We start from the raw sequence: 14747 nt of genomic DNA, 5'->3' as shown, positions 1-14747 counted from the left end.
CTTCAATGTACCTTGGCATAGATTCTACAAGTGTCTGGAACTCTATTGGAGGGTTGCGACACCATTCTTCCACGAGAAATTCCATAATTTGGTGTTTTGTTGACGGTGGTGGAAAACGCTAACTCAGGCGCCGCTCCAGAATCTCCCATAAGTGTTCATCTGGGTTGAGATCTGGTGACTGAGGCGGCCGTGGCATGTGGTCCTCTGTAGCTCAGCTGGTAGAGCACGGCGCTTGTAACGCCAAGGTAGTGGGTTCGATCCCCGGGACCACCCATACACAAAAATGTATGCACGCATGACTGTAAGTCGCTTTGGATAAAAGCGTCTGCTAAATGGCATATTATTATTATTATTATATGGTTTACATCGTTTTCATGCTCCTCAAACCATTCAGTGACCACTTGTGCCCTGTGGATGGGGGCATAGCCATGGTAGCCAGAATAATGGCCAAAATAATGGCCTGCACAGCATTTTTATACATACATGAACATTAGCATAATGGGGTGTTAATTGCTTAATTAACTCAGGAACCACACCTGTGTGGAAGCACCTGCTTTCAATATACTCTGTATCCCTCATTTACTCAAGGGTTTCCATTATTTTGGCAGTTACATGTGTGCACAGTATACAAAACCTCCCCAAGTTTTGATCTTTAACACGTGCACGTGTGTGTGTGTGTTTCAAGCGTCTGTATATCTCTGGTCTCTCTAACAGGGAAGAGGGAGAGAGCAGCAGTCCAGGGAAGAGAACGAAAAAGACGACAGGACAGACCAGAGAGGAGGAAGATGAATATGAAGCGAGCACTGATGAAGACCAGTCCCAGCCTGCCTCTTTAGAACCCACCCAGGGTAGGGTATACAGATGTAAACTCATATAAAGAAGAAGCACACGTTCAAGTGTCCTTAAAGCTTGTTAAAAGTAATCTTGTCACTGGCAGTGTGTTTGCGTAGTGGTCTCGTAGTGATGACAGAGCATGTGTGATCTCCATCCTGGAGAGAGTGTTTAGAGCAGATTTACTCTGGGTTACATTAGAGCTGTGTGTGTGTGCGTGTGTGTGTGAGCGATAGAGAAAATAGTGTGTGAGAGTTGTGTGTGTGTGTGTGTGGTCCCCCTGATTGTAGTCTCTAAGCACTGTCTCAGAGGAGGTGGCTCTGAGGGAAGAGTTGGAGGGTGTAAGGGATGGTTGACTAGGAATGATAATAGCCCCCGCTACACTACAATCATGGAGCTCAGAAGACCCCCCCCCCCCCCCCCCCGTTTGTGTCCAGTCCAGTATATGAAAGCATTTATCCTGTACAGTCTCATCATGAACCCTAACCCATAAATGTGAACTTAACCTACTGCAGTTTGTCTATCTAAATTCAAAATGTGAGGTGAAGCCCCCAAATAATTATAATAGCACCCCCCCCCCCCCCCCCAGGTACCATCATGCAGCTCAGAAGATCCCCCTGTGTATGTCCAGTGTATGAAAGCATTTATCCTGTACAGACTCATTATTAACCCTAAATTAACCCACTACACTCTGTCTCTGTCTAAATGTAAGGTAACACGGGACTTAATGTAGCATAAGTTTACCTTATCTTACCTTATGGTTAAGCTGTTTATTATCTATGCATAGTCACTTTACCCCTACCTACATGTACATATTACCTCAATTACCTCAACTAGCCTGTACCACAGCATATTGACTCGGCACCGGTACTCCCTGTACTGTATATAGCCTTGTTATTGTTATTTCTATTGTGTTACTTATTTTTTTACATTAGTTTATTTAGCAAATATTTTCTTAACTTTTATTTTCTTAAAACTGTATTGTTTTTTAAGGGCTTGTCAGTAAGTTTTTCACGGTAAGGTCTACACCTGTTGTATTCAGCGCATGTGACAAATACAATTTAATTTGATTTGAAGTGTGTGCTCAAAGAGGGAAAAACCAGCCGTATTCCAAGAATCATGTAAGCGTACATTACACATGGCATGACGGGCAGTCATGGTAGCGCGATGTGTGGTGTGTGTGCACTCGTGCCTGTGTGTGTGTACGGAATCTGTCTGATTCTGTCTATATGACTGGTGTTATTCCAGCCCAGCCAGGCACCAGCGACGACGTCAGTGAGTGATGATTGCGTAACCCTCTGTGAGTGATTAGTGTAGCGGGCCTCTCTGACCTGCCTGGAGCACCTACCGGGTCAGACACCACTTATAGAGTAGACTGTGCTGGTATAGTGGGTATGGGGCCCTTTGGGGAGGTGGGTATAGGGCCCCTAGGCCCCCTTTCTCTCCCAGCTGTGTGTTGTGATTGAGGTGGTAAATAAGGGTTATTGTTGGGGTAAATGGTAGGTATAAAGGTTTATTTACTTTACGTACAGTACTAGTCAAAAGTTTGGACACCAACTCATTCCAGGGTTTTTCTTTATTTTTACTATTTTCTACATTGTAGAATAATAGTGAAGATGTCTATGAAATAACACATGGAATCATGTAGTAACCCCAAAAAGTGTTAAACAACATATATTTTATATTTGAGATACTTCAAAGTAGCCACCCTTTGCCTTGATGACAGCTTTGCACACTCTTGGCATTCTCTCAACCAGCTTCAGGAGTTAGTCACCTGGAATGCATTTCAATTAACAGGTGTGCCTTGTTAAAAGTTTTTTTTTTGTTGTTGAGCCAATCAGTTGTGTTGTGACAATTTAGGGGTGGTATACTGAAGATAGCCCTTTTTGGTAAAATACCAAGTCCATATTATGGCAAGAACAGCTCAAATAAGCAAAGAGAAACGACATTCCATCATTACATCAAGACATGAAGGTCAGTCAATCCGGAAATGTCAAGAACTTTGAAAGTTTCTTCAAGTGCAGTCGCAAAAACCATCAAGCGCTATGATGAACTGGCTCTCATGAGGACCGCCACAGGAAAGGAAGACCCAGAGTTACCTCTGCTGCAGAGGATAAGTTCATTAGAGTTAACTGCACCTCAGATTGCAGCCCAAATAAATGCTTCACAGAGTTCAAGTAACAGACACATCTCAACATCAACTGTTCAGAGGAGACTGTGTGAATCAGGCCTCCACTACTAAAGGACACCAATAATAAGAAGAGACTTGTTTGGGCCAAGAAACACGAGCAATGGACATTAGACCGGTGGAAATCTGTCCTTTGGTCTGATGAGTCCAAATTTGAGATTTTTGTAGGTGAACGGATGATCTCCGCATGTGTGGTTCCCACCGTGAAGCATGGAGGAGGTGGTGTGAAGGTGTGGGGGTGCTTTGCTGGTGACACTGTCTGTGATTTATTTAGAATTCAAGGCACACTTAACCAGCATGGCTACCACAGCATTCTGCAGAGATACGCCATCCCATCTGGTTTGCGCTTAGTGGGACTATCATTGGTTTTTCAACAGGACAATGACCCAACACACCTCCAGACTGTGTAAGGGCTATTTGACCAAGAAGGAGAGTGATGGAGTGCTGCATCAGATGACCTGGCATCCACAATCACATGACCTCAACCCAATTGAGATGGTTTGGGATGAGTTGGACCGTAGATAGTAAAAATAAAGACAAACCCTTGAATATGTGTAGGTGTGTCCAAACTTTTGACTGGTACTGTGTAGGGGAGGTAGGTAAGATCCCTAGAAGTCTCTCTGTATCTCCCAGATGTGTGCTGTATTGAGATGGTGGATTAGGGTTATAGCAGGGGTATTTGGTAGGTAGGTAATGGTTGTGTCCCTCCCTCTAACAGCTGTATTTTGTAAACTGATGGGCAAATATTCACAGGTTCCTGTGTTGCTTTGGTTGCCATGACAATGAATCAGTTTATTAGTGTGTTGCCAGGAAGGGCAGAGAAAATGGGGAAGGGGCAAAGTGGTTATGTTTTCAGTAATGAGTTTGAGATAAACTGTGTGTGTGTGTGTGTGTGTTATAACACACTTGACAAGTTTATTTTCTTTCTGCCAGTCTGGTCTTGGCTAGCCCCATACCAAGCTGTGTGGCTTGTAGCCTATATGTCGTTAAATGTGTGTGTGTGTGTGTGTGTGTGTGTGTGTGTGTGTGTGTGTGTGGCTGTGTCGTTAACTGTGTGACGGCGGTTTATAACGACCCAGGTGTCACATTATGGCTACAGGCACCATGGATTGACCCCCATTTACCCAATGTCTCACCCACTCCAGTTGCTTTTTATTGTATTTTATTTACCGGCCTGCCTGCCTGCCTAATGTGATGAATGAGGCTATTCATTTTAACACAGTGTTTTTACAGACTGCCAGCCTGAGTGACCAGAGACTCATGTTACTGTTACACACTGAATAGAACTCTATTAGTCTATGAGTAATAATGCTAAAGCAAGAATATGACCTCCCCTGTACTTGGTTTAATGGAATAATAAGCAAGCAGTTTTGATGCTGGTGATGCTGATGTATCCCCCATCCATGTGTCTATTTCCTCCTCCCTCCTCCACTTGTCTACTGTGGGCACGTTTCTCTGTCCTCCCATCAGTCAAATGGGCTGATCTGTGGAAGGAAGGGGACACCTGTGAGAGGGGGAGAAAGGGGGAACCGGGAATGGAGGGAGAGAGGGAGGGAGGGAAGGAGAAGCACACAACTCCTTCCTTCCTGGACAGACCAGATGTGGGTGGCTGCAGACCCAAACTCTGCTTGTGTTCACTGTGTTTCAGAAGCTGAGAAACATGTAGCTATGTAGCTAGCAATGTAGTAGATGTTTCTAACATCTTTCATTGTAGAGTCAACTAAATTCAGTTTACGACCAAATCTTACAATTGGACTCCGTATTGACTCTGTGTGACTCAGTAGCACAAAGGTTAAATTAATATACCTTCAGAAAGTATTCATACTCCTTGACTTATTCTACATTTTGTTGTGTAACAGCCTAAATTCAAAATTGATTAAATCGTTTTTTTTCACACCCATCTACAAACAATAGTGAAAACATGTTTTTAGAAATGTTTGCAAATGTATTGAAAATATCTAATTTACTTAAGTATTCACACCCCTTTGGCAGTGATTTGAGTCGTCTGTATCAGCTTTGCACACCTGGATTTGGGAATTTTCTCCCATTCTTCCTTGCAAATTTTCTTAAGCTCTGTTAAGTTAGATGGGGAGCGGCGGTGTACAGCAATCTTCAAGTCTTTCCACAGATTTTGTCTGGCTTTTGGCTGGGCCACTCAAGGACTTTCACATTATTGTTCTGAAGCCATTCCAGCGTTGCTTAGGCTGTATACTTTCTGAAGGCACTGTATTTTGACTCTGTACTGACTCTTGTGTGTTCGCTCCTCAGGGACGTCACGTAGCCGCAGCCCATTGGACGACAGTCTGAATGACATCACAGATGTGGCACCCTGCCGTAAACGCCGCTTCCGCCACCTGCAACCTCCTGACACCGTTGCTAAGAGACCGACCCTGGAGCCAGCGCAGAAACAGAGGTACGGATACAACACACACCCCACACACACTCCACATTTCCTTCTCAGATGTCTCTACTGCCAGACTCTAAATCATTAGGTAATCCTCATATATGTGTCTGTGACACCTCTGACCGAAAATAGCAGCTTTACACACTCACACACAAATAGTGGCAAAGGTGGCTGAGAAACACACAGGGCTATGACGTGATGATGAGTTTCCCAACATGGTCTCCTGTGTAGATATGTGTTGTAGATCTGTTGTCCTGACTCCTGAGTGCTGGTTTCTGTCTGCCAAACACACGTCCACTGAGCTTTGGTCTTTCTCTGTATTTCTCTTCTCTGAAATGGGAATGTCACTTCGTTCTTCCCCCCCAGCTCTCTCCATCTCTCTTTCTTGCTGTCTCTCTTTCTTCCTCCCTCCCTCCCTCCCTCCCTCCCACCCCAGCCACTCTCACGATGTCTGAGACTTTGTCATAGATATGTAAAAGGCACTTGCCTTTCCACTGATAGTCTGTCTCTGTCTGTGTTTATGAATGGGAAAATAACTTCATGTTATGTAGCGCTGCTACAGCTTTACACTCCTAGCAACAGGTGAGCTCTCAAACAAGACTGGATCACAACATAGGGAAATACTGTAGCTTTGAAAACCAATGTATTTTAGCCAAATTACGTACATGATTGTGCGATTTACATGGAAGCTGTCATAAACTGGTCCACTCTGGCCACCTCACAATGGTGACAACATGTCTATTAACACGTGACACCATCTCTCAGAGCGTGTGTATGTGTTCTTGCGTGCGCACTTGCGCGTATGTGCGACTGCGTGTATGAACATGTGACAGAGCCTCTCTCCCTGCTCTAGTCCATGAGTCACACATGACAGGCATAGAAAACATTTAATCACTAGACCAACAGTGGACCGACCAGAGAGGGTTGGAAGAGCCTGGGATTTTAAAATTCCCTTGAGTAATCCCTATAAATAAAAGAATCACCCTAAAATACAGATAGTAGCTTGGCGTGGTTAAACGAACCTGGTGTTTGAAGAGGGGAGGAAAGGAGGATAGATGTGAGGAGGAGACAGGAAATGAAATGAGTGGAGGGGAGAGAGGAAAGCAGGAGACAGGAGAGAAGGAGATGGGGACAAAAAGAGGATCATGATGTTAAAGAAGCTAGCTCGTAAGGACACTTAACTGTGTGACATTGTTCCTGGTGTCATGGATCTGCTTGTGGCTGCCATGCAGTGACAGAGGAAGACATAATGACACTACCTCCTAGTCCTGAGGAGAGGAAAGGAGAAGAGAAGAGAAGAGAAGAGAAGAGAAGAGAAGAGAAGAGAAGAGAAGAGAAGAGAAGAAACGGGTCGGTCCGCCTCGAGGAAGAGGGGTCATTCCACCTCAAAAAGCACAAGAAAGAGGATTGACGTCCACCATCTCAGATTGTTCTGATATTGTTTCTGTTGTTAGAAACAGATAAGATTAGCATTCCTGCAACATTATTTTGTTGAAATATAATTTGATCTCTGAGAAATTAAGCTAATTGATTGCACCAAAATTGGCTATTTTAATTATTCAATAAATATAGTACCTAACGTCCGATATGGACCAAACTATTTTTCTAACAGTAACCAGGTTTCCATCCAACCTTGTTTTGCGAGTAAAGTCCATAACAATAATCTCATGTAGGCTATATGTGTGCTCTCGCTAATAGCGCTGTTGGCTAGAGCGCACATGCCAGTTTGCACACTCGCTATATAACACCATTTTGTTGGTGAGAAAACCATCAGTAGAGTTAAAAATGCTAGGAAACCCATTTGACTTGTATTTTTTATTCGGTACAAGGGAATTTAACCGCCAAAGGTATTTTATGTGCACTACGTCATCACGCACAGCCTTTTAACGGCAACAGGTACATTTGATGGAAACACATATCTGGTGGGAAAATTGACTTTTTTTTAAATGCAGATTTGAGAATATTCGCATGAAAATCTGTCGCCAATTGGATGGAAACCTAGCTATTGAGTTAGACATGAGGAATCCAAAGGAATTGTCAAAAAGTTAGCATTTGAAACAGTGGCCAGGTAAACAAAACCAAAGCATGGGTTGCTGTCATACCTGGTCCATAGACTGCTTACAGGGTAAGAAAAGCAGTATGTACTTTTATAATTTGGGTGAACTATCCCATTAACAATGGGATTCTTAAAAAAAGTATCACCTAATAGCAGGAACAGCACCATCTAGTGGTCAGAACCTGGTAATATCAGGATGCAGGATGGGACATAAACCCAACAACTTAAATTACTAATTTCTGTGAACAGGGGGAAAAACATGGGTGTCATGGCTTGCTGAAATGACATGGAACAACCAGGAGAGGACAAGAGAAGGGAGGAGAGGAGAAAGAGAGGAGATTCAACAGAACGGAACAGTGTATTTGGTGGCCCATAGTGTCTCGATGTTGTAGCTGCCCACTCGGACGTTCCTGAACTTACCCAACCAGCTGACCTCACACTTTCCACTCCTGCTGTGTGCTAGAGGACAACCTGTGGAAAACACCACAGCTGGCCACCCGAAGGCCCTATCACGTCTACACTGAAGCTCACTTTATTAGTGTTAAAATGCCACTGCTCTCCTGCAGTCTCTCTGGCTTTACGGTACTGCTGATTGTGTTTTAGACTACAACGCACACACAACAGGTTGCTGCAGGCGGTCCAGCTGGTCATGGGAAGATTGGTACTGTTACTGTACATCAGCCGCAGGAGAAATAACTCTTGACACGAGAAGACCCGAAGACATGTTTTAGCTGCTGCTCTTTGTTCTGAAAGCTGTTGTTTATTTCTCAGCGTTCTTGTTGGATGTTGATATAAAAGCACAGTGTGGTCTAAATATCCGATCATATGTCTGTTGATTAATAATGTCTTGTGGGGACATTGGATATTAAGAGAGGATTCTGGGTAAAGCTAAGGAGATCAGGCACAGACTGACAGTCCAGTAGGGGATCTGATTAGAGAAAGTCTTATACTGAACAAAAATATAAACGCAACATGAGCTGAAATAAAAGATCCCAGAAATCTTCCATATGCACAAAAAGCATATTTCTCTACATTTTTTTGCACAAATTGGTTTACATCCCTGTTAGTGAGCATTTCTCCTTTGCCAAGATAACCCATCTACCTGACAGGTGTGGCATATCAAGAAGCTGATTAAACAGTATGATTATTACACAGGTGCACCTTGTGCTAAGGACAATAAAAGGCCACTCTAAAATGTGCAGTTTTGTCCCACAACACAATGCCACAGATGTCTCAAGTTTTGAAGAAACATGCAATTGGCATGCTGACTGCAGGAATGTCCACCAGAGGTGTTGCCAGAGAATTGAATGTTAATTTCTCTACCATAAGCCGCCTCCAACATCGTTTTAGAGAATTTGGCTGTACGTCCAACCGGCCTCACAACCGCAGACCACGTGTAACCACGCCAGCCCAGGACCACCACATCCGGCTTCTTCACCTGCCTGAGACGAGCCACCCGGTGAGCTGATGAAACTGTGGGTTTGAACAACCAAAGAATTTCTGCACAAACTGTCAGAAACCGTCTCAGGGAAGCTCATCTGCGTGCTCGTTGTCCTCACCAGGTTCTTGACCTGACTGCAGTTTCAACTGTACTGGGCAGATGGCAGACAGTGTGTGTGGTGTCATGTGGGCAAGCGGTTTGCTGATGTCAACATTGTGGACAGAGTGCCCCATGGTGTCGGTGGCGTTTAGGTATGGGCAGGCATAAGCTACAGACAACGGAACACAATTGCATTTTATCGATGGCAATTTGAATGCACAGAGATATCGTGACGAGATCCTGAGGCCCATTGTCGTGCCATTCATCCACCGCCATCACCTCATGTTTTAGCATGATAATGCACAGCCCCATGTCGCAAGGATCTATACACAATTCCTGGAAGCTGAAAATGGCCCAGTTCTTCCATGGCCTGCATTCTCACCAGACATGTCACCCATTAAGCATGTTTGGGATGTTCTGGATCGACGTGTACGAGAGTGTGTTCCAGTTCCCGCCAAAACCCAGCAACTTCGCACAGCTATATAAGAGGAGTGGGACAACATTTCGCAGGCCACAGTCAACAGCCTGATCAACTCTATGTGAAGGAGATGCATGAGTCAAATGGTGGTCACACCAGATACTGACTGGTTTTCTGATCCACGCCACCTACCTTTTTTTTAAGGTATCTGTGAACAACAGATGCGTATCTGTATTCCCAGTCATGGGAAATCCATAGATTAAATGCTTTATTTATTTATTTCAATTGACTGATTTCCTTAAATGAACTGTACCTCAGTACAATCTTTGAAATTGTTGCATGTTGTGTAATTTCTTTATGTAAAAGGCATTATACTCAGTGGGACTTGAGTTGTAGAGATTGTGGATCTGTCCGTTTACTGTTCTGCTGTGCATCGGCTGATTTTCCCAAATGGACCCTTTCTGATCTAGACCATACTGCAGTTCACACACACACACACACATACACAAACGCATACAAGACAAGGTATTGACACAGCGCTGTATGTGTACTTGTGTGTGTGTGTACTCGTGTGTTTCCGCATGTATGTGTGGTTGCATGGTGCTGGTTTGCGTAGGTTTATAAACAATACTTGGCACAAACTATTAAAGACTGGCACATCCATACTCCCACACACACTAACCTTCTCCATCTGAGGCTCAGAGACAGGGATCTGTGTTTACATCAGTCAGCTCTACCTTCTGCTTCATACAGAAACATTACCCTTGGGGGGTTGCTGGTATGTCACAGGACCACCTGTGTGTGCGTGCGAGTGTGTGCGCTTCCAGGAGTGTAACTGTTTTCTCATATTGGTGATAACGATTGAAAACAAGTTGGATGGCTTTGCTCTCTACATACACCACACCACACACACACACCACACTGTGGCCTGTCAGTCAGAGGCCAAAGGTCAGAGGTGAGCCTTGTTAATGAGATGATTTACTTGGAGCAAGTGGGTGAGGTCAAATAGAGCTCCTCAAAACGAATACACCTGAGGAAAGAGAGCTAACCACCCACCTACTTTATTCTTTCTCTTCCTCTCCATTTCTCAACTTTCTCTCTCTGTTTTACCGGATAATTTGTGACTTCAGTTTTCCGTCTGCATAGGGAAGTACTGACAACGCAGTAACCATGGTCATATTTCCCTCCTTCCTTCTGTACTTTCAGTAGGGAAGAAATCAAGAGTGCGGATTTCATCTACACACACACATTTACGACATTGCCAGTTCTGTCTAGATTGTTAGCCCTCATTAATATTGCGGCTGTGTTTAACGAGGGGACTGCTGGATGGTGGAAGGACGTGAGGAGTTGATTGTGTTAAAGGGATACTTCGAGATTTTGGCAATTAAGCCCTTTATCTACTTCCCCAGAGTCAGATGAAACCGTGGATACCATTTTTATGTCTGCGTGTGCGGTTTGAAGGCAATTGCTAACTAGTGTTAACGCAATGACTGGAAGTCTATGCTTATCTGCTAGTATGCTAGCAGATTCCCATAGACTTCCAGCATGGTAGCAGATTCCCATAGACTTCCAGTCGTTGCGCTAATGCTAGTTAGCATTGGCTCGCAAAACTACCTCTAACTTCCTTCGTACTGGACACAGAGACATAGAAATGGTATCCACAAGTTCATCTGAATCCTCATTGTCAAATGTATCCCTTTAATGTGTTTCAAGGTTCTTCTGTCAGTTCAGTATATGACTAATAGCTCTGTTAAAGTGGTGTGTATCAAACCTGTTTACTCATTAGCAGTTACTGTAGTATGTTACAGTGGAGTATCTCAGCTCAAAGATGCACACATACACACACACACACACACACACACAGTGCCACAAACCTGCTCCCAACTATTGACACACTGTTTCCACAAAGGAGAGAGCTTGGCGTGTGTGTGAATGGTTTATATGTGTTGTTTGAACTTTTGGGGGGGGGAGTGGTAATGGGTTGTGTGTGTGTGTGTGTGTGTGGGGGGGGGGGGGTGCCTGCGTGTGTGCACTTTATAATGGAGTCCATATCTCCCTGTGTGTGTTGCCTCTAGGTAGGGTTGCAACTTGCAAAACTACCGATTAATATATCAAAGTTACCGGAACTTTCGGTAGTTTTGGTAATAACAGGTAATCTATGGCAATCTATGGTAACTTTGGTAATTTATACTTAAATAACTTTAGAAAAATGTATTAATATACAGTATATAGTATAAATGTTTTATATCTGTCCATATTGTCCATTTGTTTATAGTAGAAAGACCATATGGTTCAAGAGAAAACAGCCAAATTATTGATAAAAGTATATAATCAATAATGGCATTATTTTCAATTAACTCTGCAACTCTTCCAACTATAGATTTTTTTCACAGCTGCCACCATTTTGACGCCGAAACAACATTTACAACAAAAACATATTGACATAGTAAAATCAATGTGTGTCAAAAAATATACAGTATATTTCATGTTAAAAGCGTCATAATAAACACCAATGGTATTCACTAAGTTGATGGTTTATATTTAGGATAATGTTTTACAGCTTTGCCAATCTATTTTTTTATTTTAATATCGTTTTATGATTATTTTATATATTTTACATGTGATAAGGCCACACAGATTGCCCACGGGGGGCAAGTATATAAAAAATTAAATACATGTATGCACTCATTAACTGTAAGTCGCTCTGGATAAGAGCGTCTGCTAAATGACTAAAATGTAAAAGAAATTGCCAGAGATAATTAGACAGCTGTGATCATCTGAAATACCCCAAAAGGCCACTAGATGTCATGTGATAAAATTCCAAAAGATAACTAGGAAGTTACCTAAATGCTGATAGTTTACTGGTAAACTTTTTACAAATGTCCAGTAATATACCCTCCCTTTGCAACCCTACTTCCAGGTTTGTTATGAGGAGTGTTTGAGAATGAAAGCAACACTATGCTGGAAACTGTCACCCCTAATCAGGATAATAGGTAATTTATTGATTTGTAGAAACTACAGTACTTTGGATTGAATAAAGAAACACACCTTTTTAAACGTAGTGAAAACCTGATATAAATGTGTAAAAACATATAAACGTTTTAACCCTTTAACAAACCAACCTGCAGTGTCAGGCTGATTGTAGTCAATCACTCTTCTGTTTGCTGTAGGTCATTCAGCAGGTGAGTGGAGCAGACCTAGGCAGAAAATAGTTGTTTTTTTGTAGTTTATTTGAAAATACGAATTCAAATACTCAAGGTAGTTGAATATAGTTTACTGTAATCCATAGAAGGGTTTTGGAACCTCTAACCTTGGCAATTGGACTGTTAAACTCATGTACACTAGCAATGGCTACCAGTCTTGACTTGAGTGGGAACTGCCATCTATGGATTATATGTCTATGGTTGGTTACGGCTGTCAATTTGCCTTTTGCAAATTTCAAAATACAATCGCGCGAAAAACGTACAGTTTGGAAAGCAAATGCTGTCATTACTAAATGTGTAATGTGATAGACATTACTATTTTCTTATACACAAAACATTTGATTAATAAAATATTGAATCAGTCTCTCCAAATGAAGGGGATGATGAGACAATATTTGTGAGAGGGAGGGTATCGGATTTCATTGGTCCTCAACTCGCAGCTCAGACACTTCATTCAGGATAAATGGAGTTAGCTTGCCCCGGAGCAGGTAAGTTCTGAAGGATTTGTTGCCAAAGAAATGTAACTGGCTGAAAAGTGAGCCACTTTCGTGGTACCGGTTATCCCGAGTTGAACTCAGACCCAAAGTTACCTCGCTAACTCCTCAAACCTGATTCGTAGTATAGGGCTCTTCTCTCCTCTGTGTTTGTGTGCGTGTGCGTGCATGTATGTGTGCGTGCGTGTCGAAAAGTGCAGACAGCCCTAGGTTTGAATATCAGTGGTATGCATTCAGTGTGGTTTTCCATACAGGAAGACAGCCATTGGTTAGAAAACAAATGAAAAACCCTGCACACTCCGATGGCTCCGACGCAATACATGTAATAATCAATTCAATCAACAACAGTCATTGCTTTACTGCTTGGGTTAGACTGACATTTTTGTGTGTGTATTGGCAGGAGGGATCCCCTGCCATCGTCCAGAGCAGCAGCCAATCAGGACCAGGCTCCCCAGCTCCCTGATGTCAGTCCTGATGCTGAGGACCTGTTTGAGGACATCTGAGTTCTAACCACTCACTCCTCAATCAAATTATTTCTATCCCTCACTCCTTATATCTCTCTCTCCTCCATCACTTACGTCTGTCACTCTATCAGCCGGTCCCAACTCTCTTAGAACCCCTTCCCCTAATTAACCCCTTTCATGTTTGTAAATCTGAAAGATCAGGATAGGTATAAACAGTGTGGTGATGGAGCTTCCACCCTATTCCTTACAGATCCAAACTTAAAAGTGTATTATTGATATCATGAATTTGGCATCCTATTTATAGTGCTCCTTGTCCCAGTCTATAGGGCTAATGGTAACTACTTCTAAACTTACAAAAATCCAATCAACCATGGATGAATGATAGTATACCTAGTTTCACGCTGAAATTATGGTGTCCTTTGGGCAAATCAGATGTCAATGTAGCCTACATAAACCTAACCTCAGTCGGAATTTACTTTCACATACACTTAAAAAAATAAAATACAAATTATTCAGCGTACAACTGTAAAGCAGCTAGCCAGGCACGGCTCGAGGATGACATGCCTCCACTCTGAAGCTACTGATCTGCACCCCGGTGTCAAACTTGTCCTCCGTACGTATAGGTGCGTTGAAAAACTGCAATGTGATGCTAATTTGGAAAGCTTTGGGAGGCATGCCAGGAGGGCACGAGCACACCAGCTCCAAGGAAACGATGGAGACAACTCTGCAAGAGTATGTAGTTGAAAGCACGGTTTGCTCAACAAACATTTTGTTAAGAAACTCACATAAAATGTCTGTCCGAAAATGTTGTTCTGGCAAACTCACAATCCGATTGCAGCTGGTTGCCTTACAATTGTACATTTAATCAACATCTTTTTTTTAAAGAAAGGTTAGAGGAGTTACTTTCAACTAGTCAATGGTAGTCTACGCAAATGAGTATAGAAGTTGATCAATGTCTAAATGTGTTGACATGATAGCTCAGCATAAACAAACATAAACGAGCTTGTTTCCGATGCTAAGCAGGATACATAGCGGGAGGCATCTGGATGATAGACTCGTTCTCACTGAAGTGCATTACCCCTCATATACCAGTAGGAGTCACTGTTCAGGCAGGAATCTTTGGACTGTGGCTTCACATTTTATTTCAAT

General features: G+C 42.8%; 1 protein-coding gene across 1 annotated transcript in view; it reads left to right on the top strand.

Annotated features, from left to right (window-relative positions):
• The window catches only part of xrcc4 (X-ray repair complementing defective repair in Chinese hamster cells 4), a 21985-nt gene extending 7238 nt beyond the window's left edge, over positions 1–14747 (top strand). Inside the window, exons 6-8 of the mRNA XM_084140281.1 lie at positions 715–848; positions 5288–5432; positions 13535–14747. Coding sequence (XP_083996407.1) covers positions 715–848; positions 5288–5432; positions 13535–13637 — 382 coding nt within the window. The 3' untranslated portion in view covers positions 13638–14747. The remainder of the gene's footprint in view (positions 1–714; positions 849–5287; positions 5433–13534) is intronic.

This window comes from Coregonus lavaretus (genome assembly GCF_964263955.1).
Source record: "Coregonus lavaretus genome assembly, chromosome: 24".
In the NCBI taxonomy this organism is placed as follows: Eukaryota; Metazoa; Chordata; class Actinopteri; order Salmoniformes; family Salmonidae; genus Coregonus; species Coregonus lavaretus.
This window is presented reverse-complemented; position numbering and strand designations above follow the sequence as displayed.